Consider the following 21,804-nt stretch of genomic DNA (forward strand, 5'->3'; position numbering starts at 1 on the left):
GAAATAATACTTTTGTCAGAGAAAGACAAATACCTTATGATTTCACTTATATGTGGAATTTAAAAAAACAAAAATGAAGAAAGAGAAAAGAGAAAACAAGCAAAAAACGGACTCTTAACTACGGAGAACAAAGTGGTAGTTTCCAGAGGGGAGGAGGGTGAGGTGAGTGAAATAGGTGATGGAGACTAAACAATACACGTGTCACTGTATTGTACACCTGAAACTAGTATCATACTATCTGAAAAAATAGAGAACATTGTATAATTATTAGGAATATGGATTCTAGACTCAGACTGCCAGAGTTCAAATTCAGACCTTGTCACTTGGCACCTGCTATTTGATTCTGAACAAGTTAGTTCATATCTCTGTGTCTCAGTTTTCTCGCTTATAAAATGGGGATAATAATAGCACCACTTCGTAGCATTTGTGGCGAGAATTAAATGAATCATGTGAAATCACTGGAACAGTTCCTGCCATGCAGGAAGGATTCCTAAGTGACAGCTTATCATCATCATCATCATCATCATTATTAACTTCATGGCATTTTGACTATTTAAATACATATAAATTACAAGTGATTTTTCTAAGTTGTTGTCCTACTGCTTACGTTTTAGGTTTTTCCACCTAAAAATCAGTGACCCTGAAAACAAACTTCTCTACAGGAAGAGTAGGCAGTGGAATTAAGACTTGCTGCATTGAAAAAAAAAAAAATGTTTTCAGTTACTTAGACCAAATGCCTCTGGAGATTTAGTTTACTTCAAAAACACCAAAAAATTCATCTTAATATTTTAAGAAATTCAGATATGTTTAGCAGAGCATATTAAAACAATTTTAAAATGCCAATTTCCATTGTCATTCTGTCATTTTCCATCCAACACAGTCCCTTCCCCCACCCACATTCTCAAAAGCCTGGGAAAAGCCCCATGAGATCAGGAGAATTGATCTTCAGAACCTTCTCAATATTCTTTGATCAACCTAGAAGGGGCAGGGGAGGGGAAAACCAACCAACCTAATTTTACAAGCATTTGAGTTATTTCTTGCTTCATTACCTATCTTTCTCTAAAAGAACTACTTTCATCACCCAAGAATCTCTTCTTGCCTTTTGGGAGAAATTAAATTCTCCGTTGATTTTACCAACAAAATAAGCAAAGGTTAATTTGCTATGGAGCTGGCTTTCGTTCCTCTATCTGTTTTAAAGGTAGAAAAACCTTTAAGGAATGGATTTAGAGTACATATGTGTTAAATGGATACATATGAAAATCTTACTTCCTACAGCTAGAGACAGCTTCACTAGAGACAGGTCCACTCCAGAGTGGGACATGGGATGAACATCCCAGGTGTTGTCATGAAGGCCTACAGATGTTGTGGCTACTGAAAACTGACCCATTTCCCTTGAGAATGAAGTGTAAAATTAAAAATAGAAAAGTCACAATCATAGCTATCGAAAGGGGAACAGAATAGGACTACAACCTGGTATATGGAGAGAAAGAAGGTCTTCATGAGAGTGGGAGAAATGCAGCTCACAGAGCACATTGTTTATTTCTGGGAAGACTCCCGAGCATCATAAAGCATCTGCCTCAGAGAGGTAAAGGGCTTTCCACACAGTCTTGGTGGGGAGGTATAAGGCGACAGATGCTTCTTAATGTTCTTTTGTTACACTTCTCCTTAAACCAAGCTAAGATTTCCAAATAGGTTGGCCAGTAACTATAATTACACATCCAAAATAAAGATTATTAGCAGAATCACACATTAAAGAAAAAATTGCACTTATTGTATTCAAAAGTTAAGAAAGTCACTAAACCACTGATGCTGCAGTTAAAAAAAAAAAAGTCAATGTGAAAATTAATTCACTTCATAATAGGCTTCCATGTAATTTTTTAAGAGGATAAAATGCCTGGAGAGAATTATTTAGTATCATATGAAAATTATTAACCACTTCTTATTAGCACACTTTCTATAAATATACTCACTTCACCTCACTTAAATAAAATCAAGTGAAATCATCCTGTTTGGGGAAAAAAAAATGTTTTGTTTTGTAAAGTGGCAAAGTTCAGAGCTCTAAGAGGAATTCGATTTCCATAATATAAGAATAGCATGAGGATAAGAGAAAGGAAGCTGCCCTATAAGACTTTCACAGGCAGCGTCCTTACAGTCCTCATGAAAAACTTCACCGGTCAACTAAACACTGAAAGAAATTTCACATTAATTTACTTTAGCCCTAGAAGAACTTATATGAACTATTCCTTGATCTAGATTCTAGACTTTAAAATATAGTTAACTGAGACACCGAAGGGGTGCATATGAGCCCCCTCACATCACTCTCACTATGTGCAAATTACACACTTATGCAAAAGAGAAGTAGAAACAATTACTTCTTATTTGATGTCTTATAGTACTTTTCATTATTTTTACCAATGGCATAAATGCCAGCCTATTAAAAAATATTACACCCCTCTTAATGATATATAATTATCTGTTAAAATAAATTTGTATAGAATTTTTCTGTCATTCTTCTACTCTGAAATTCTCAAGTTACTATACTTTTGGTTTCTACAAGTAATCATATGCATTTTATATTTTAATTTTCTCTGTGATAAGGTCACAGAGAAATTTAGAGGTCAGATAAGAAATATGCTACTTTTGGTTAAAGGCCAAGGCAATGGTCTAGAACCTGTTATATTTTTCACTCTTTCATATTTTTTAAAAAAATAGCTTATCCTGAGAGGTGAGAAGGATCACACAGTTCTAAGCCATTAGACCTGAGACTGTGTTAAACCAAAAGAAAATGTTATCAGATCTTGCTTTGATCAATAAGACATGATACAAATCATGTTTGTGCTCAAAACAGAAAACTACTAGAAATATGAATCCATATCCTTGGATGAACAATGTTAGAACTTTTCAGGACTAGCAAATGTTGGGCAGCAATGCAATGTTTCATGACAGGGACCGGTCTACCAATTCCCTGGGATGAGGGCTACCTTCCTTCTATATGAGCAAGATCAAAGATTTTCATTCCAATGAATACAGATAAACTGCAGGGGTTTGTGGAATTCTGCAGGAAACTAGAGAAAAGTATCCCCATATTGGTACCACACACAGTTACAACATTTGAAATTTACCTGAGTAAGTACTAAGATTCTGAAAGGCTCCATTTCACACATATTCTTAAATATTCACATGTTTCCTCTACCTAAGATTTTCAGGCAGGGACTGACTGAAAATTCCTCTGATTTAACCTGTGCATTTCATTTACAAGCACTTGGTTGCTCACTCTAGTTCTGTTTCTATCCATTTTAAGAAGCACATTTCACATTCTAAAAGCTCAAGCCTGCTTAAGTTAGCCAACAACCTGAAATGCAAAAGTTATATAATAAAAATTGAAGAGTTAATCTTACCTCTGGTGGTTTGAGCGTCCCTGGTTCTGAAACAAATGTAAAAATTGGCATTGTCAGTGTAAGGTTATTTTGTTTGGTTAGCAACCTTAGGTTGTTCTCTGCAGCTTGGTAAAACACTGCTGCTTTGTTTCCCTAACTGATACTTGTAATATATTTCCAGGGTCCCTCAGGCTGGGCTAGTAATTGTTTTGCAACCCAGGTTCTCTTGCCTTATTGGCTTGTCAGGAAAGTGACTCATAGTTCTAAATGACTTCTAGGTTATGCTTAACTTTTTCAATTGTTGATTAGGCAATGTCAATCCAACCACATAAAGCTCCTTAAAACAGAGGCTTGCACTGAATTTACATGCATGAAAGAAGGCTAGGTGGGAACTTGTCTTTCAACACACCTAGTTTTAAGAATCCAGACACTCGAAGTTACAAAGGTATTTCACCAACCGTAACAGTTGCAAATTTAACACTGCACAATATTGCACATGAATTTTTTTCTCATTAAGTGGCTATAACTCATTTTTTATTTGGGAGGAAATACAGTTTGCTTCAAAGAGAGAAATAAAGAACTGACAGAATTTGATTCCAATGATAATTTTCCTTTCAGCCTTAGTTTCCCTAACTGTAAATAGAAACAACAATCTCTTCATTACATTTAGTTCTTAAAAATGATAAGTAGTTATAAAGATCTACAGGTGACTATAGCGGCAGAAAGGTAAAGGGTCACTGAGAGGAAAGGCGCCCACTGTGCCTGGACACCTGGGGGCTGATGCTTTCCCTCCCCATTCCCAGGAGCACCTATTCACGTTATCGCTTTGCCAGGCTGTGAAGGAAAACACCTCATCATTTTGAGCCTACGCCTATCGTCTTTCCACCCAAAATGACCCTCTAAAGAAGGGTCTAAGAACAGAAGAAATTGAGGGAAATATCAGGAAAGAACGGGCAGGCTGAAACAAGAGCTGTGTAAGCTGTTCCCATAAGACGATCCAAGAAGCTCCACAAGCAGAGTTCAAGGGGAAAATTCCGACCAGAACACAGGACGAGCTGCCACAGACTGCTTTACACAGGAAGCTGCCTGGGGCATGGAACAGAAGGTTGTTTTGCTTTGTTTTGTTTTATAAAGCACTACTCCTGATTAATGAAAATGTAAGACATGTGACCAAAAAGTCACCTTTCTGGAAAAAAGTTAAGTCTGCATTCCTCTGTCAACTTCAAATCCCTTCACCCTGACTTTCACATGACTGCTTTCTCTGAAGGCATCTTTGCCAGGTCTGAAGTTGGCCTTTCCAAAGGAGTATTCCTGGGCAGAAAGCTATATCACTTCTTTCCCTCCTCATTTAGAAATATGCAGTGTTTCAGAAGAAAGACTGCCTCAGAGGATCGGGTTGGGGAGAGGGTCTAAATAAGTACCATTCAGCTGGATGCTATGTCCAGACTTCGAACCCCAGTTAGGTGAGCAGAGGTATCCTAACAGAGCAGGTGTGATACCTGTTTCACTGGTTTGACCAGGAAGACCTATATTCCATAATAGCCCTAAACTACTTTTTTTCTCCTACTGGAGGATTCTAGAGAAAGAGTCAGAACTAAGAGTCATAAATTGCAAGAAGCTCCAAATGGGAGAAGAGGTTAAGTTTTCCAGCCAAGGAGACTGAGGGAAGCCGGGACTATGTCTAGATGTTCTCTAAAGTGGAAAAACCTTAGGTCTTTTGGGTTCAGTATTCATAAATGAGTATGCAACCTAATTTCAATTAAAAAACTATAATTTTTTTCTGACTCTTTGCATAGAAGAATTTTTATGTCCTTATGAGTAGATCTTTTATAGTATGCTTTAAATGTTTCATATTTTTGTACAAACCCTATGATCAACCTTGTGGTAGCAGGGGAAATACCATGCTCTGCAGTGTTCATCTGGTTGCTTCCCTGGGAAGTTCCTGGGGAAGAGATGGTATCTCAGACACTTGCATCTCTTTACCCAGAAAATAATATCTAGGAACAGAAGACACTCACTGACAGGCTCTTCCTATCTTGTTGCATAGGGTTCAAGTGCAAGTTAGCTGGCTCTCTGTAGGAGTGAGCACCTATTACAGAAACAAGAGAGTACGAGGTTCCAGCAAGGCTCGCATGGGACTAGTACAAAGCCAGAAGCAATCTAGACTGGGCTCCCCACCTTATTCAATCTCCCTCTTTCAATTACCCACTTCCTGTTGGCTTTAGCTTTCTCTAATGTCTCATCAAGCAAACCAGCTTTCCTCATAATTCTGACTAAATGTACTAAAAACTGCTCCACACAAAGCCTCTTCAGTATAACCCAAGTAGGAAAAATGGAAAAAGAGCTTTGTGCTAGATGCAACTCCAACTCTAAGGACACAAGTCTTACTTGGGGCTTACCTTCCCATGTCACCACCTTCTGTCCTCATGGTCAACAGGTCTACCCTTTACCCTGTCATCCAGAAAAGAGGCCCATGGACTTTGCCTGGGGAAGTTCACACTCTGATATTCTGCTGGGCACAGCACATGAGCAGTGGTTCTTGAAAGTCTCAGCTTTTGTTTACTTCTATCACATGGTAGGGTTCTGTAAATTTTCTAAGAATAGGGCAAAACCCAAAAGACTAGAAATAACTCTTAGAACCAATTCTTATCCAGACTCCTTTAGTTATTACTTTTTATGTGCTCCAGTGGCCACAGCATTGAACTGTCTTCCTCCTTTACAAAGAGAATCTAAATTCTGATAAACCATATTAATGCCACAGATTTTTAACTTATACTAAAATAATGGTGAAAAGAGAAAGGAAGACCCAACTACCCACACCACTTCATACGTTTTCAAAGTAAAAGCTCATACTGGCTAGTAAAATTGAATAAGGATCTATTTCAATGAAATATTCTATGCAAAAGCTGCTCTAATTTTGAAGTCTCCAACACTGCCTCAACCTCCTCCTAACATGGACCCAAAACTACTGTACGACAGGAACTTGGTCCTTAAAAGGAGCTTTGGGTGTTACAGTTCTGCATCAAGACTAAGATAACAAGGGCTGATGACCATCAAATCTATTTTAGCTGAATTCTGACCTAACAGAAAGGTTGCTGCTTGAGATCTGATGAAAAAGTCTTCCTTTCTCTCTCTATCTTTTTCTCCTGGGAACTTCCTTAGGAGAGTAATTCAATTCTTCAAGTTTCCAAAAGTTTTTAATCCTCAACTTGTCTTTATCCTGCAGCCTATTCTCAGACTCCTATTGATCAAACTATAAAATGTTCTTACCCTTTCAAGAGCCTTTCTAGATGGTGACTCACAGGCCCTCAAGGGGTTTATACCTCGCGTTCTTTCATCAAGTCCCAACTGGTTTGAAGTAATTCACAGAAGGGGTGTTACTGAGGTGTTTGGAGGCTTTGCTCAACTCCATCTTCAATGCCAGCACAGGGTTCAATGTGCATATTTGTGTAAAAGAAATGTTTTTCACTGAGGCTTTAGATTCACTTAATACAATTCATTTGTTTAAACAAAAAATTCAGTCCTATTATATTTGTTTTGCCAATACAAGTGGCTCTCAGTGCATACATGATTGCACAGTTTGCTTTGTCCCTTATCTGAAGTTCTATTTGTTAAAACTAAACAAATCAAATGTCCAGTAAAACTGTTTCTCTCAAAAGGGGCCACAGAAAAGTAATAACCACTATAGCTTTTGAAGGTGCCTTGTCATCATGGCTAATGTGATATTTTTGTAAAACATTAAAAGACAGTTGCACTGATTAAATTTTGAACTTATACAAATGTGTTCATCAACTGGATCTACAGCAATCTTATTTTGAAAAAAAAAATGATACTTGGAAAGAGGCTTTGATTTCGAGTCTTCTCAGTAGCTCTAATGGAAATATAACTGCATAATATTTTCCAGTTCACTTTAATAATCATCAATAGATCATTAAACTTATCTAAATAGTTAAGTGGAAGGAATAATAACTATCCTTGAGTATGAAATTTTCTCAGTAAGTTAAAAAAGAGGACTAATTTATGGGAAAGGCTTTAAGTAATATGAAGTAAAACCAAAGTCATTTTTTCATTACGAAATCAATGATCAAGCCTCAGTTCGTGTAAAAATAATCTGATAAAATACCTAGTGGTACAAGACTGAAATAAAATTATATAATAAAAGCTTATCTCTTTTGATAAAACACTGCAATACTATTTATAAAGGAGCTATTTCTGATGCCTGTTTGGGGTGCAGGTTCTAGGTAGCAATCCTGCCGGTTTAAACTGATAGGATACCAAGGCAACTCGCTTCCAATTAGGAACAGCTATGGCAGCAGCAGGAGCAGCAGCTGGCCTAGATAAAAGAGCGATTAAACAGAGACTCAAACGGGGACCTGCTTCGGTTAAGTATTAGAGCAGCTGAGGCTTGCATTCCTACTAAAGGAAAAGATGCATTAAACCAAAGTTGTCTGCTCTAGCAATATTTGCCTTCCAGTGCTACTTTCTTTGTTTAAACTGAGAGCATGCAAAGCAAGTGATATTGCTCAATGTCAAGGTAAGAAGGGAACCAACAGGGTTTTAGCAGGGGAAAACACAAATGTCCCCATAAGATTACAGTTTCGGATTAGACCTTCACAGTGGTGTGCTGTGAGAAAGCAGTACCTCTCTAGAATTACATGAGCTTTGCAGTGACTTGTTGAGAGAGGCTTATATAATGGAGTTCATACCTATTCATTATTAAGGTTGGAAAGTTTTGGCAGCATACTTCAGAGCCCATGTACGTGCTGATCATTGAAGTTGCCATGGTGAACGTGGAGGAGTCAACTCAAGTTCAGTGAAAATTAGAGAGTGAAATGGCCCGCCCTTTATATCCATGCAAATTCTAAAGTGTTAAGACATAAACTAATCATCCAACCTTCAAATTTGTTTCCAGGTTGCATAGTTTGTCTTAAAAAAAAAAAAAACTTAAAGCACCTTTTCTTCATACTTCAAAAGCATTTGAGTTAATAATCTGTCATAGTCAAATATTAATATGAATGAATTACTTCCTTCATTCACAAATGCACTGCATTTTTGCCAAGTAATTATTATTTTGAGGATGAATGAAGACTAGGTAAATTTAAGGGAGATAGAGCATGAAATATAAAAGGTTTCCAAATTCAGGGAAGACAACATCCACAGGCTTAACTTCCACAAGAAGAAACGCCCAAGAGCTATTTCATATGCTTACTCGTTGGTATCTAACCACATCCAGCACCATTAAAGACAGTGTTTGGCTAAGATATACCTACTTTGGGAAAATGGAGTAATGATTTGAGGTTAAGTACCCTCACTTTGGATAAGGGATGAATACAAAAGATGAGAAACACATTACCTACAGTGAAGGAGCATATAGTCCCCCAGAGGCAATGAAGAGTGGCAGAGACGGTCATGCCTACCAAACACGTCATGCACCCCACTACATTGCCCACTTCCCCCTTGTAATTAAGTTGAGGCCATTTAAGTAGTATTAACCAATACACTGTGATTTAAACAAAAAAAAAAAGTGCTATCACTTCAGTCTAGGGGTTTTAAGAACAGCTACCCAGGAAGCCATGTGTTGATTCTACATCATCAGAAGATCCAAGAACCAGCTTGGATCCCTAAGCCATTACTTAGAAGGAAGCTTCCTTGGAATCCACAGTCAATAGTGCATGTGTGAAAAATAAATGTTTACGAATTAAAGCCAATGGGATCGGGAGGCTTTCAGGGGTGTTTTCGTTACCAACATTGGCAAATATATAAAATCTATACACTAACTAATTAGCAAACAATTTAAGTCACATGACTGTTGGGTGGCCAAGGTGAGAGAAAGGGATTGGCAAAGGGTTTGGAGAGGAAGTAAAGGAAGAATAGATTTTGGAACTGTCAGGAGAAAAGGGAGACTGTTTCAAGGGGAGGAAATAGTAAGAGCCAAGCAAGAATTCTAAAAATGGAATTGACTGGATCAGGGAGTATACTTCCCCAGAAACTGGCGTATTTTTGTCACCAGGCATTTTACGAGCTAGTTCTCTTTCTTGATACCTCATAGCTTCACCTAGGTTCCCCTGTCAAAGGCCTGATGGCTGATGCTCAGGGCAAGAGACTTCCCTTACATAAGTATCAGAAAGGAATGCAAAGGGTCTGCCAAGTTTTCCATCTTTCATTCTTAAAGTACCAGCCAGGGATTTAGATAAGGTTTTTATTTCACTTATCCTACATCCAGTCGGACTCTGGTCTCTACAAGGGCAGAATCAAAACCTGTCCAATCTCCCACAGCCTCCTGCTTCTGGTTCTAATACTACAGTGATCCTCAGGGCCCAGAAACCCTGGTGCTACACTTCTACTCATTAATCTCTCCATCTGTTTGTCAGTCTGTCTACTCACTTATCCATCTACCAGGGTTTCCCAGAGGTCAGAGCATCAGTTAAATATGGTTCCGATCAGTGAGAGGCTCCAGTGCAACTGAAGTTTGGGCATTATACTGCAAGGAATGGAGCAGTAGAATCACACAATCAGAACTGATTTTTAATAGAGATCATGTTGGAAATCATATAGAAAGAGTATAATTAACAGCAAGAGTTAAGAAACTTTTGTAGTTGTCCAAACAAGTGACACGGAAATTTTTTTTTTTTTAACTATAACAGTATCATATCAGTGGATTCTAGAGAGCCTTAGGAGGAGAAGAAAGAACTGGTAAGTGAATGAAGATGAGAGAGGTGGGTAAACCAAGGCTGACACCTAGGCTCAGGTGAGTGTATGGATGTTGGACCTTTAAGACAAGGAGTAGGTGGAGAAAGTTTGTGTTAGTGACTAATGAGGTTGGTTTGAAATTTGAAGTCACTGCAGGGCACCTGGGAAGGGAAATGTGAGAAGAATATAGACATTTTGAATCCAAAGTTCAGGAGAAAAACCTTATGTGGAACTGGTGACTTATCTACCTGGATGTTGGTTATAGCTAATGCCAGGGAATCGGATATCCAGAGGATGACATGGGGGATGTGACAGGATGTGAAGGAGTGCGTCAAGGAGAATGGTTAACAGTGCCAAATAAAAGAGAAAGGTCAAGTTAGGTGAGGTCTGGAATGTGATGACCAGCACACTTGGCAGTTAGAAGGTAGAATGGAAGGTTCTCTCACCTTCATTTAGCCCCTCAGTTACTGTGTCATTTTGTTCAACTACTCCCTCTTCTCTGCCTGGACCAATATTGAGTGAAAATGGCATGCTCCACTTTCTGGAACTGCCTCTACCCCAACTACCCAATGTTTATAATGTAACCATTTCTACTAGACACAGCTTTCTGGGCCTCAAGTAGACTCCCCGACTCACTCTGAGCTGATCAGTATCTCTCTTCACTTCCTGATAATATAGTTAGACTATAATAAGCAAAAGAGTTACAGAGCTCTGTAAAGTTGAGGTCAATCTCAAGTCACCTATTGATATTAAATCAATACTATTCATTTATTTAAAATTAGCTGTTTAAATAGTCAAGTTCTCCTGAAATGATGTCACACTCTCCTCCAGAAAGAACCCTATCCGAGTGACCTATGTCTCCAGCCCTTGAGACATCTTGCCCTTCCTCCTGCCCTCCTCCCATACATCCATACTTCCCCCAATGTCAAACCAGTCAAGGAAATTACACTCTCAACTAGTGCAAGCAGTTCTTGCTGTATCCAGCTCCTGGACTGTAGAAAACTTCAGCCAATGTTGGTTCTCTGCGGGCTGGGAAATACTCATAAGGCCTAGCTTGCCAATGTTAGCAAAACTCTGCCTGTTCTACCACACTCACATCAAACCCATCAAGTTCAAACTCACACTCTACCCACACTTACTACCCACTGCAGCGCGGGAAGGGGGTAGTTCAAAGACAGGATGTCAAAACTTCTAACTTTTAGAGGGCATCTGTTTAGGAGTGTTTGTTTTGTTTTGTTTTAGGACAATCCATCACTGGAAAACAAACAAACACTTAATCCAATTTCTTTAAGGGAGTTAAAAAAAAAAAAGGGAGAAGAGGAAAAATCTGCCCAACCCCTGCCAGCCTCTTCCCAGGGCCCAACACCCTGGAAGGCCAGCCTTATCAGGTCCCTGTGTCTGGGTAGACAGCAATGGTGTCCACTGCCTCTGTTCGAATATTTAAAAAACACAGTCTAATTTGAGTCCCCACATTGTATTACAAGGGGTCTTTGGGGGGACACTCCAGGAGCCAACTGAGTTGAAACAAAAGGAACAGAAAGAATGCACAATAGAATTTTCTAGAACTGTGGGGGACCAGACAGATGCTGTCACTGATGCTGGGCTCTCCAGGTCTTACCTGTGAGTGGATGGATGAAAGGAGATGTGTACCCCCAGAACCCCCAGCTGCTGATGCTATAACTGACTCCTCTTCATCAGGATAAGCAAGGCCTTTTACTCTGAAGGGCTGCCCATCAAATCCTCATCTGGAGGCAAAAGAGAGAAGCCTCCTGACAGGTTCTTACCACTTCATACCGCTAATTAACAGACTATGAGCATTCAATGCCATCAGTCTCTTAAAATCTTGGGCAGGAAAAGACAGAAAGAGAGTGAGACACAGATGCATAAAATACAAGAATGGAGGACAACATTGGGTGCAAGGCAGAAAATCAAGAGAGAAAGAGAATTATGTTTAAAACTCCAAAAAGTAAATTTAGCCAGAGACTTACGACTTACATTTTTTTTTCCTGCTTTATAGTGAATTCTATAACAGAGTTTAGAGAATTATACTACCTTTTAATAAATGATATCTGTGGGGCGCCTGGGTGGCTCAGTGGATTAAAGCCTCTGCCTTCAGCTCAGGTCATCATCTCAGGGTCCTGGGATCGAGCCCTGCATCAGGCTCTCTGTCTGCCTCTCTGCCTACTTGTGATCTCTCTCTCTCTCTCTAATAAATAAATAAATCTTTTTAAAAAATGATATTTGGGGACGCCTGGGTGGCTCAGTTGGTTAAGCAGCTGCCTTCGGCTCAGGTCATGATCCCAGCGTCCTGGGATCGAGTCCCACATGGGGCTCCTTGTCCGGCAGGGAGCCTGCTTCTCCCTCTGCCTCTGCCTGCCATTCTGTCTGCCTGTGCTCGCTCGCGCGCTCTCTCTCTCTGACAAATAAATAAAAACTTTAAAGAAAAAAATAAAAATAAAAATAAAAAATGATATTTGTATAAGCAGGCATTATCTATAACCTGCAGGGCATAATGGCCTTTTCTTACTTTTATAACTCAGTTTCCTCATCTTAAGAGATTCTAGAACTGAAGGTGTCTTAATCTTCTAGCTCTGAGACACCTGATGGGGAAAAAATGCAAGCATAGTCTCAGGGAGGCCTGAATTTCTCACAACACTTCAAAGCACTGAAACCTAAACATATTTGGTAGTTACTAATTTAATTGAATTTAGAAGTATTTTTGCATAAAAAAATGTAGAAACTCTCTTTCTCAGAGAAAACAGCTGAGCAGAACTCAGGGGGCTTCAGAACAAGCTCAGGAGTTGGACTGCCTGGATTTGCATCTTTGCTCTATTGCTCAAGCGACTAAGGCAAGTTCCTTATTTCTCCATGCCTTGGTTTCTCATATTAAGACAAGAATAGCAATAATTCCAGCTTTAAAAGATTCACACAGGACTAAGTGAGTTGACAGCAGTAATATACTTAGAACAGTACCTGGTACTTTGTATTTATTTGAAAAGAATATAAACTTAAAGACTAGGTGCCTTTATTATCCTGGTTTTAGAAGGGAAAAAATTAAGACTTACGAAGGTGAAATAACGGTTTTCAAAGTCACCCAGTGCGTAAGCATTGAGAGGGATTCCAACCAGACCAAGACCCTAGACCTTGTGGACTTTCCTGCCATCACACACAGTCTCCCAGCCCAGCATTACTCACAGAAGGCCAGAGGATACTGGAATAATGACTTAGACAGGGAATGCATTTTTTTTTTTTTTAATCTGCTTGATCAGGAATTCTCAACTGTTTCCTATTGATCTTTTTTTCCAAGCAAAAATTAAAAATTTAGTCCTTTAGCATCATTCACTTATATCACTTCAAAGTTCAGAGCTATTTCTTCAATTCACGCTCGCTCCACATCATAAAAACACAGCAAAAATACAGATTAAACCCATGCCTTTAAAGAAACAAAAACAAAACAAACAAAAACAAAACAAAAAACTCCAAAAAATAAAAACAGACTTCTCATCATAACATCCTGGATTGAAACACTGAATTTTTATTGTACCCAGACATTGTGCTAAGCATCAACATTGCTTCATTTGACCCCCAAGATAATCCTCTTATTTCCTTTTTATAGAAGAATACACAAAACCTCAGAATGCTTAAGTAACACCCCTAAGCTTGCATAGCTAGCAAAGGGCAAGAGGAGATTTTCCACCATTTCTGCTTGACTCTCAACTACTCTCCTACACTCTTCCAGTAGAAGACAAGAACCATGCCAACTATGAGATCACTTCCCATTCCTCACAGACTGAAACTCCTAAGACAGGGCTTGCAGCAGGGGGTGAGGGGGCAGGGGGTGCTTTATAAAAACACATTAGCCTACCACCAACACCTAATATGTTAATTGTCCTCAAAGAGATTAAAGGATGGGGCAAATAAAGACAGAACAACAAAAATTTAAGTGATAAGATGTAGCAAGTGGACAATGGAAGAATAATAATAATAACATATAACATTTCTACTTTATAACTTTGTCAACTCTATCTGACCTTCAGAAACCTTAAGGGGTGGCTGATCTTGTCTCCTTGTCTTAGCAGACTTGAAGTCAATTGCATGAACACTGACTCCCATCAGAAAATGGGAAGCATTGTCCCAAGGACTGAATGAGTTTGTGCAGGACAGGCCTGGCAGACAGCCCAGTGCAGGTGCTCAACCAGCGCGGGATGCTTCTCCTTGCAGCTGCCCGTGCCTGGTATGGAGAGCTCATGGCTCATGGGAATCTTAAAAACCATCCACCGGAGGAGCAGAGTGAGAGGAATGAGCTGTGATCCCAGTCCTCTAATGGGATTAACAACTTTTCTACAACTGCCCATTTTCTGAACTCAGCTCTGAAATGAGCTATTATTCTGTTTCACTCTTCTTCATATTATCCAAAATAATTCAATGTCCACCTCTTCCTTTGGGAAAATCAAAGGTTGACATAGCTACCTTTTGAACTCAAGCTGTTAAAGATCTCTTTCTTCTGTTCAAAAAGTTTTACTGATTTTGAAAGGTCTTATTGATAAAACACAAGAGAAACTCAGGGGAAAAGGACAAAGAGAAGGAAGAAGAAAGAGAAAGTATAAAGAGGCCAGAAAAGAAAGAGAAGGAAGAGAGCCCAAGAGGAGCAGAGAGAGGCAAAAGGCTACTGAATGCATAATTGCCAACAGTCTTAGCAACTGGCTCATGTAACAATCATGGAGCATTACTTTTAAAAACCAAGGGGAAAATATTTACATAAAATCCAAAGGATACATGCTCTCTGTTAAATGCTGCAAAATGACAATGTATTCAATTCATTAATTCATGAATTAGTCTGTGTGATGTTTACTTCTGGCATCATTACCATTTCTGAGCTGAATATTTAAGAGAACAAGGGAGAAATTTAAGGACTAAAGAAAGAAGTGAAAAAAAAATTTTTTTTTCCGGTTTTGTTTTTGTTTCTCCATTTGTGTGCTTTGGCTATATTTTTACAGCACTAGTGAGACTCAGGGGTCAGGCTGAATAAAATGGGTGGCCTAAAATCTTCCAAGGCTCCCCACCCCCAAAGGGCTTCTGCCTCCCAGGTACGTATAAAAGTCACAGGAATTTAAAACATTTTTTTAATTGTCCTTATAAATGATAGTTTCAAAAGCAGATCTGTCACCATAAACACATTATTAAGAGTAAATTAGGTCTTAATGATGTTTATCAAGTTTTATATCCTAATTAAAAGGAAAATCACAACAATAAACATGACTTACCAGCAGAATTAACTCTGCCACAATTGTCTACTCTTCCCAAGCATTCTTTGTGTGCTCTCGCGCCACACTTAAAACATAAATAGCCTTGATAAAATGTTCCTCTGAAAGGTAAAATTAGAGAGTGATATGTTAAAAGGTGCTAAACGCTGCCTCTATGAAACCATGAGCACAAAGAAGAAAACAAGGGAACACAGAGCTTGACAAAGTCTTCTCAGCAAGGGAGAGGGTCTTCTGGGGTTCAGAAGGAAGCATCCAGGTAGGAGGCTGAGGAAAGATCTGTTGGCTCAAAACCGTCAAGGCCATTTCCCCACTTCAGAACATTTTGGCTGGGATATTAGAAAAGTCTGAGACACTGAGCAATTATAGCAGCTCATTTAAAGTGAAAACCAGGACCAAGCAAGCTTACCTCAGGAGCATCTGGCAGACTTTGCAGGATGTAACCCGATTGAAGGTGTGCATCTTGAACTCATGGAAATTGGAGTCTGCGTAGTCTGGCCTTATGTTCGATCTATAAAAAGGGAAAAAAAAGTAACTTCCTAAAAAAAGTTTCACAACAAAATAGCAGTCTAGTCCTCTAAAACCTAAATTCATCAACATTACATGGGGTAGAGATCTGATTCAAACAAAAAGGTTATTAAATATGCAGTTTTCTAAGCCAAAAGTAGGCTTTGCATTAAAATATGCACCAAAATCTGGTTGCGTGCATAGCAGCAACATGTAAGGATTTAAGCAAACTAATCCTCCTCAGAATGGAGGGTGCCCAGAGAACTCTACAGAATGGCCACAGAGGTCAACCTGCCAGGACAAACACAAAAACCTGCTGGATATTCATGCTGTGTGATAGCTTCCCCAGCCACGTCACTGAAATATAAACTAGAGAGAGAGGGCAGCCAGGAGGGGAAAAGGGTGCTTCAACCCCACAGAAGCCATCTCTAAATAGGTATGTGGATGATGTAATCATCTGTAAAGTGAATAAAGTAATTTTGTAAAAAGTTTTGAAACAAAACATCAGTCTATCAAAAACTTCCTCCTTAACAATTTGCCTTCCTTGTAATCCAAATAAAAATCAACAAAACTGTGTTTTAGATTTTTTTTTTTTTTGACAGAGAGATCACAAGTAGGCAGAGAGGCAGGTGGGGGTTGAGGGGGGAGGGGACTCCCCACTGAGCAGAGAGCCTGAGATGGGGCTCAATCCCAGGACCCTGAGATCATGACCTGAGCTGAAGGCAGAGGCTTAACCCACTGAGCCACCCAGGTGCCCTAGATTTTATTTTTATTAGCTGCATATGCAAAAGAATCTGTGAGGCATACCACAAACTACCATAATGAACGTAAGATTAAAAAAAAAAAAAATGACACAACCACACTAACTTTGTGCCAATACTGTGAGGATCACATGATGTTTGTTAGTCTGCTTAACCTTCACACCAATCCTAATGACATAGAACTAATGATATCAGTAATTTATAAACAAGGAAACTGAGGACAATACTAAAGTGAAAGAAATGGCAGAGCTTGGCCCTCCAACCCAGGTTCATTCTCTTTGCCCCCGAAGCTTCTGTGCAAAGAGGAATTCAACAATATTCACCTTAATATAATTAGATTGTTGGAAACAGTCAATTAACCATGTTCAGAGAAGTTTTTTAAATAGTAATCATAAATTTATCTATGTCACAGAAGAAAGCAGAAAAATTAGAAAAAGACTAAAAAACAGATCTAAATCGGAGGTATATCAGGAAATCTAAGATGATGCTCTCCAACATGTTACAAGCAATTTGAGAGTGTGTGAAAAGTCTGAGACACTGATGAGCTAGGATTTCTCCCCTTTTATAGAATACAGCAACTCTCAACCACACGTAGCCTTGGTGTAATGAAGCCTAGCGCAGGCGGGCGACCAGGCATCAATCTCCGAGGGACCAGGAGAAGTGTTATGAAAAAACATGCGCAAAGGCAATTGGAGTAGCAGGCAGTGATGCGGAAGTGTCAGAGAGGTCAGCCTTCCAATCCATCTGCTGAATATGAGCGTGCTAAAAATGAAATCAAATATTAGTGCCATCTGGGATTTCTCAGCTCCATGCTTCTGGTGACCTCACTTTTTAGGAAAATGTTCTTCTGCATGCTGAAAACCATGGCCATTTCCATCGTGGTATTTTTGTGTCCCTGATTAAAAATTATAGTTCTTCATGAATAGACAAGTATAGAAAAGATAAGATTCTAAAAGCAAAACTCTCTTCATGAGAATATTGAGTCCATAAAGCCATGCATTGAAAGAACATCAAACCCCATTTCCTTAGCCAGGAAGGCCTGTTGCTCATTTTTCTCTCAACACCAAGGTGATAGAGTCACACATGGATTGTCAAGTAACAGTTTACAGAGTCCTGGAAACTTGAAGAATTCATCAGCCTGGCACTGTAAACAAAAAGTAGGTCTTCTTTAGAAATGTAAATGGATCCCAAACAAGTAAGAATTTAACTAATTTTTTTTTAATTTTATTTATTTATTTGACAGAGAGATCACAAGTAGGCAAAGAGGCAGGCACAGAGAGAGGAAGAAGCAGGCTTCCCGCTGAGCAGAGAGCCTGATGTGGGGCTCGATCCCAGGACCCTGGGATCATGACCTGAGCCGAAGGCAGATTAGCCCACTGAGCCACCCAGGTGCCCCGAATTTAACTAATTTTATAAGCTTGCCTGTGGCAGAGGTGGAACACCCGCCATCAGTTACTTTCATGAGCCAACTAGGAATAAGCTGAGTTTTTGGAAACAAAAAGCTGGGAGGAGAAACACACTAAGGAGTTTAAGAAAAGAAAAGAAAAAAAAAGACAAGAAAGAAAAACCAATCCTGAAAATATTGTTAATAGTAGTTGCCATAAGTGAAATGAGACTCAAAATGGTAGGGAGGAGCTACTGGAATTTAAGATTTAAAAAAAAAAAAAACACACAACTATAACTGTATATTATTTTCTAAATTTAAAATTAAACACTAAAGAGTAAGAGTTAACTCTGTGACCAAGGAACTGCTACAAAAGTATAGCTGAGGGCAGGAATCTGAAATTAGACCACCTGGGCTTAAATGCTAACTTGTAAGTCACTATCAGCATGACCTTGGGCCTGTTAGTAAGTATGACAGGAATACTCATAAAATAAATCCATAAATCAAGATAACGTAAGTAAAGCGCTTAGGACTTTGCCTGGCCCAGAGTTAGTGTTCAATAAGCACTGGCTACCATTTACAAGCTGCTGATTCCAAATCCACAAAATAATGATGTAATCAGAACAGTGCCTTATGTGTTTTAAGAATCCCTTCGTAGTCTTGGGACCTAGTCCCTGGAGGATTCCCATTCTCCTGAGAATTTTACACAGGAAGGCAGTTATATGCTCTGTGTCCTTTTGACCAGAAATCCACAGATGCTTGATAAGAAACAGGGTTGCCCAGGAGAATACATGTATGCAAAAAGTCTAAGGAATTAGATGAAATCATATCAAGTGCCAAATGAAGAGAGGTATCAGCACACATGGACTACAGCCTGTGGGGAGGCAAAAACCAAAGATAGTAAGTTGGCTGGATGGGAAGAGTTGGAAAGAGAGATCGGAGCAGAGAACTATTAGAGTTACAGGTGGGTAACACAAGAACAAAAATGACAAAAATGACCAAAAGTGGTATTTATTGAACACTTGTAATGCACCAGGCACATTAACAGGCTCTTCATATATTTTTTCACATTAACTTCTCACAACAAACCTAGAAGCCAGAGTCACTCATTCATATTAAGTACCTATCATAAACAGAGATCCCAAGGCCTGAACGGAAAGAAGGATCCCTTAGCCAGAGCACAGTGAGTGAAAAAGAGAGATGAAAGAGATGAGGTAGCAGAGGTTGGCAGGGACCAAAGAAAGAGGTGAAATCTTACACAGGGGTTAATACCACATTTCGTTGACTAGAAAAATCTCTGTGACCACTAGAGAGAGCATTCCTTGTAATGAAGCAAGAGCGAACACAGCAAGACCATATGGGACTGGGTTATCTATAGATGAGAACTGAGGGTCAAATATAGGTTAGCTCACTTGCTCAGTCACGCAGCTCTCCTCAGAGGATTCCATTTAAGGAACCTGTTTTGATATATGACAGTTTACTTGTGAGAACTTGAATGGAATCTGGTAGCTTTCTCAGGAAAATGTTCCCATTTCTTTAGCTTCATATAGGGCCCATTAGTAATACAATTAATCAACCAAATACTTAAAAGGCAAAGTATGCTCCTGCTCTTACACCTCCTTTTAATTTGACACATTCTCCTTAGATTTTTGCCTCTTCTCATCTGGCTTTGTGTTAGACTGTGCTGAGGACCATGTGCCTCCCCTTAGCCTGGGCCCCTTCTCCATTCTCGGGGTCTGCATTCCCAGGGGCTCCACAGGTATCCAAAACTCAGCTCCACACCCTTCCTAATATACTGGACTCTGACCAAATTCTGATTTCAACCCACTGACATTCACTCTATCTTCTAGCCTGGAAACTTGAGAGGTGCAATGAATTTTTCCCTCTCCCTCATAGCTTCTACATAGTCATCTTCCCTTAACGCCTTTTCTGTTCTGATTTCTCCTTTCCTGAAACCATAATGAATTTCTATTGTTTCAACTTTAAAAATACCTCCTCAAAAATTGAGGTTCCATTCTTTTTTCCTTAGTACCTAATTCAATCCCTCAGTTTCTCTCAAGTAAATTGTTACAAAGGCCTTCTTAATCATTCCATCTTCTTTCTTTCCCTACTTAAAGCCATCTCCCATACTATTTCCAGAATTCCCTTCAAAAAATAAAAATAGGTCACTCCCTCCCTTTAAGACTTCTGCTGGTTCCTATGGCCTACAGGGATAAAGCTACAACTTCTAGCAAGGGCATAGAAAGTGTTTGAAGTTCTAGCATGTCCTTTGCAAGCATCTTCTTTCCCAAACGCTCATAAGCCAAAGGCTATACACTAGAGGTACACAGAACTTGCCATGTGAAGAAAGTTTGCTGAAGTCAAATTATTCAGCATTGTTGTGGAAGATCTGATCAACGTAATAGGACAAAAATAAATGTGAGAGATATTGTAAAACAAAACAAAAACAAAACACAAGAATTATCATTTGGAGATGACATTATTGGGACAACCGGGAAAAACCAGAAGAAGAAATGCAAACTAATGAAACTAGTAAGAAGACACGACACATCAGATGATATCTGGAAAAATGTATCTCTAAAGCTCCAAACGTTCTCCAGCAGTGAAGTGCAGGAACACGTGGGTAATGTTTTTACCCAGCAACATTCCTTGAGATTCAAAGTACAAGTTTTTTCACAGGTTGGTCACACAGGCCACCATCATGATCCACCATTATGATCACCAGCATGATCAGCCACAATCATGAAAAGCTCCCAGAAGGAATGGTGAGTGCTGTGAAGTGTGTAAACCTGGCGATTCACAGACCTGTACCCCTGGGGATAAAAAATATATTATATGTTTATTTAAAAAAAAAAAAAAAAACCTTCCAGAAGGAAAGCAGATGCTCACCATAAATCACATGGTTTAAAAAACAAAAAACAAAAAAAGTCTAGCTAGGCTGGCACGATGAAATTTAGTCCCCTTGGCACACCAAATGACCTTACTACTTGGCACAAGAGGAGACATTTCAAAGCAGAAGTTCCCAGAGTGCCAGCCAAGTGACAACCCTATAAGCAGACCCTTATTTTAAAGATAGCAAACCTAAACTTACCAAGCTTACTCTCTCCTGCACAAAGATGTCTAAGAAAAATCCTAGCATGAAATGTTCAGGTTCTATATGAATAAAATTTAAAAATTAACAGAGGAAAATCAAGCGTATTCAAGTACATAAAAGCTAACTGCTGAATATGAAGTTTGCATATTTTATTATAAATACACAGTCTCTCGGGTTAACTGATCATTTCCCCCAAACCAACACATGTTAACACAGCAACACACACACAGTTGTTTTTGTTCTTTTTTTTTTTTTTAAACTTGAGAAATCATTATAGGGGCGCCTGGGTGGCTCAGTTGGTTAAAGCCTCTGCCTTTAGCGCAAGTCATGATCTCGGGGTCCTGGGATCGAGTTCCACATCGGACTCTCTGCTCAGCAGGGAGCCTGCTTCTCCCCTCCCTCCCCCGCCCCCGCCTGCTGCTCTGCCTACTTGTGCTCTCTCTGTCAAATAAATAAATAAAATCTTAAGACAAAAAAAAGAGAAATCATTATAAAATTCAACTAGGGGAATAAATGAGTGAGGATAATTAGGAAAATGTGAAAACGTAGACAAATTATTATAGGGAGTATGTAGGAAGTCATCATAATCTAAGAGATACTACAATGTTTTTTAAAGGTACATTATTAAATCTGTATGGGACTGACAACGAGACAGACAGAAAGATCAATAATAGAGAAGATAAAGTCTTGCAGGGGACCAAACATGTGCACAGACGTGCTATGTGATTTT

The 21,804-nt window shown here is 39.2% G+C and overlaps 1 protein-coding gene across 4 annotated transcripts in view; it reads right to left on the bottom strand.

Annotated features, from left to right (window-relative positions):
• The window catches only part of VAV3 (vav guanine nucleotide exchange factor 3), a 356,330-nt gene that overhangs the window by 111,911 nt on the left and 222,615 nt on the right, over positions 1-21,804 (bottom strand). For all 4 annotated transcript variants that reach the window (XM_059375596.1, XM_059375594.1, XM_059375595.1 and 1 more), the window contains 3 exons: positions 15,738-15,839; positions 15,332-15,432; positions 3,399-3,424 (listed from right to left, as the gene is read on the bottom strand). In XM_059375596.1, coding sequence (XP_059231579.1) covers positions 3,399-3,424; positions 15,332-15,432; positions 15,738-15,839 — 229 coding nt within the window. The remainder of the gene's footprint in view (positions 1-3,398; positions 3,425-15,331; positions 15,433-15,737; positions 15,840-21,804) is intronic.

This window comes from Mustela nigripes, chromosome 14 (genome assembly GCF_022355385.1).
Source record: "Mustela nigripes isolate SB6536 chromosome 14, MUSNIG.SB6536, whole genome shotgun sequence".
NCBI classification, from domain to species: Eukaryota; Metazoa; Chordata; class Mammalia; order Carnivora; family Mustelidae; genus Mustela; species Mustela nigripes.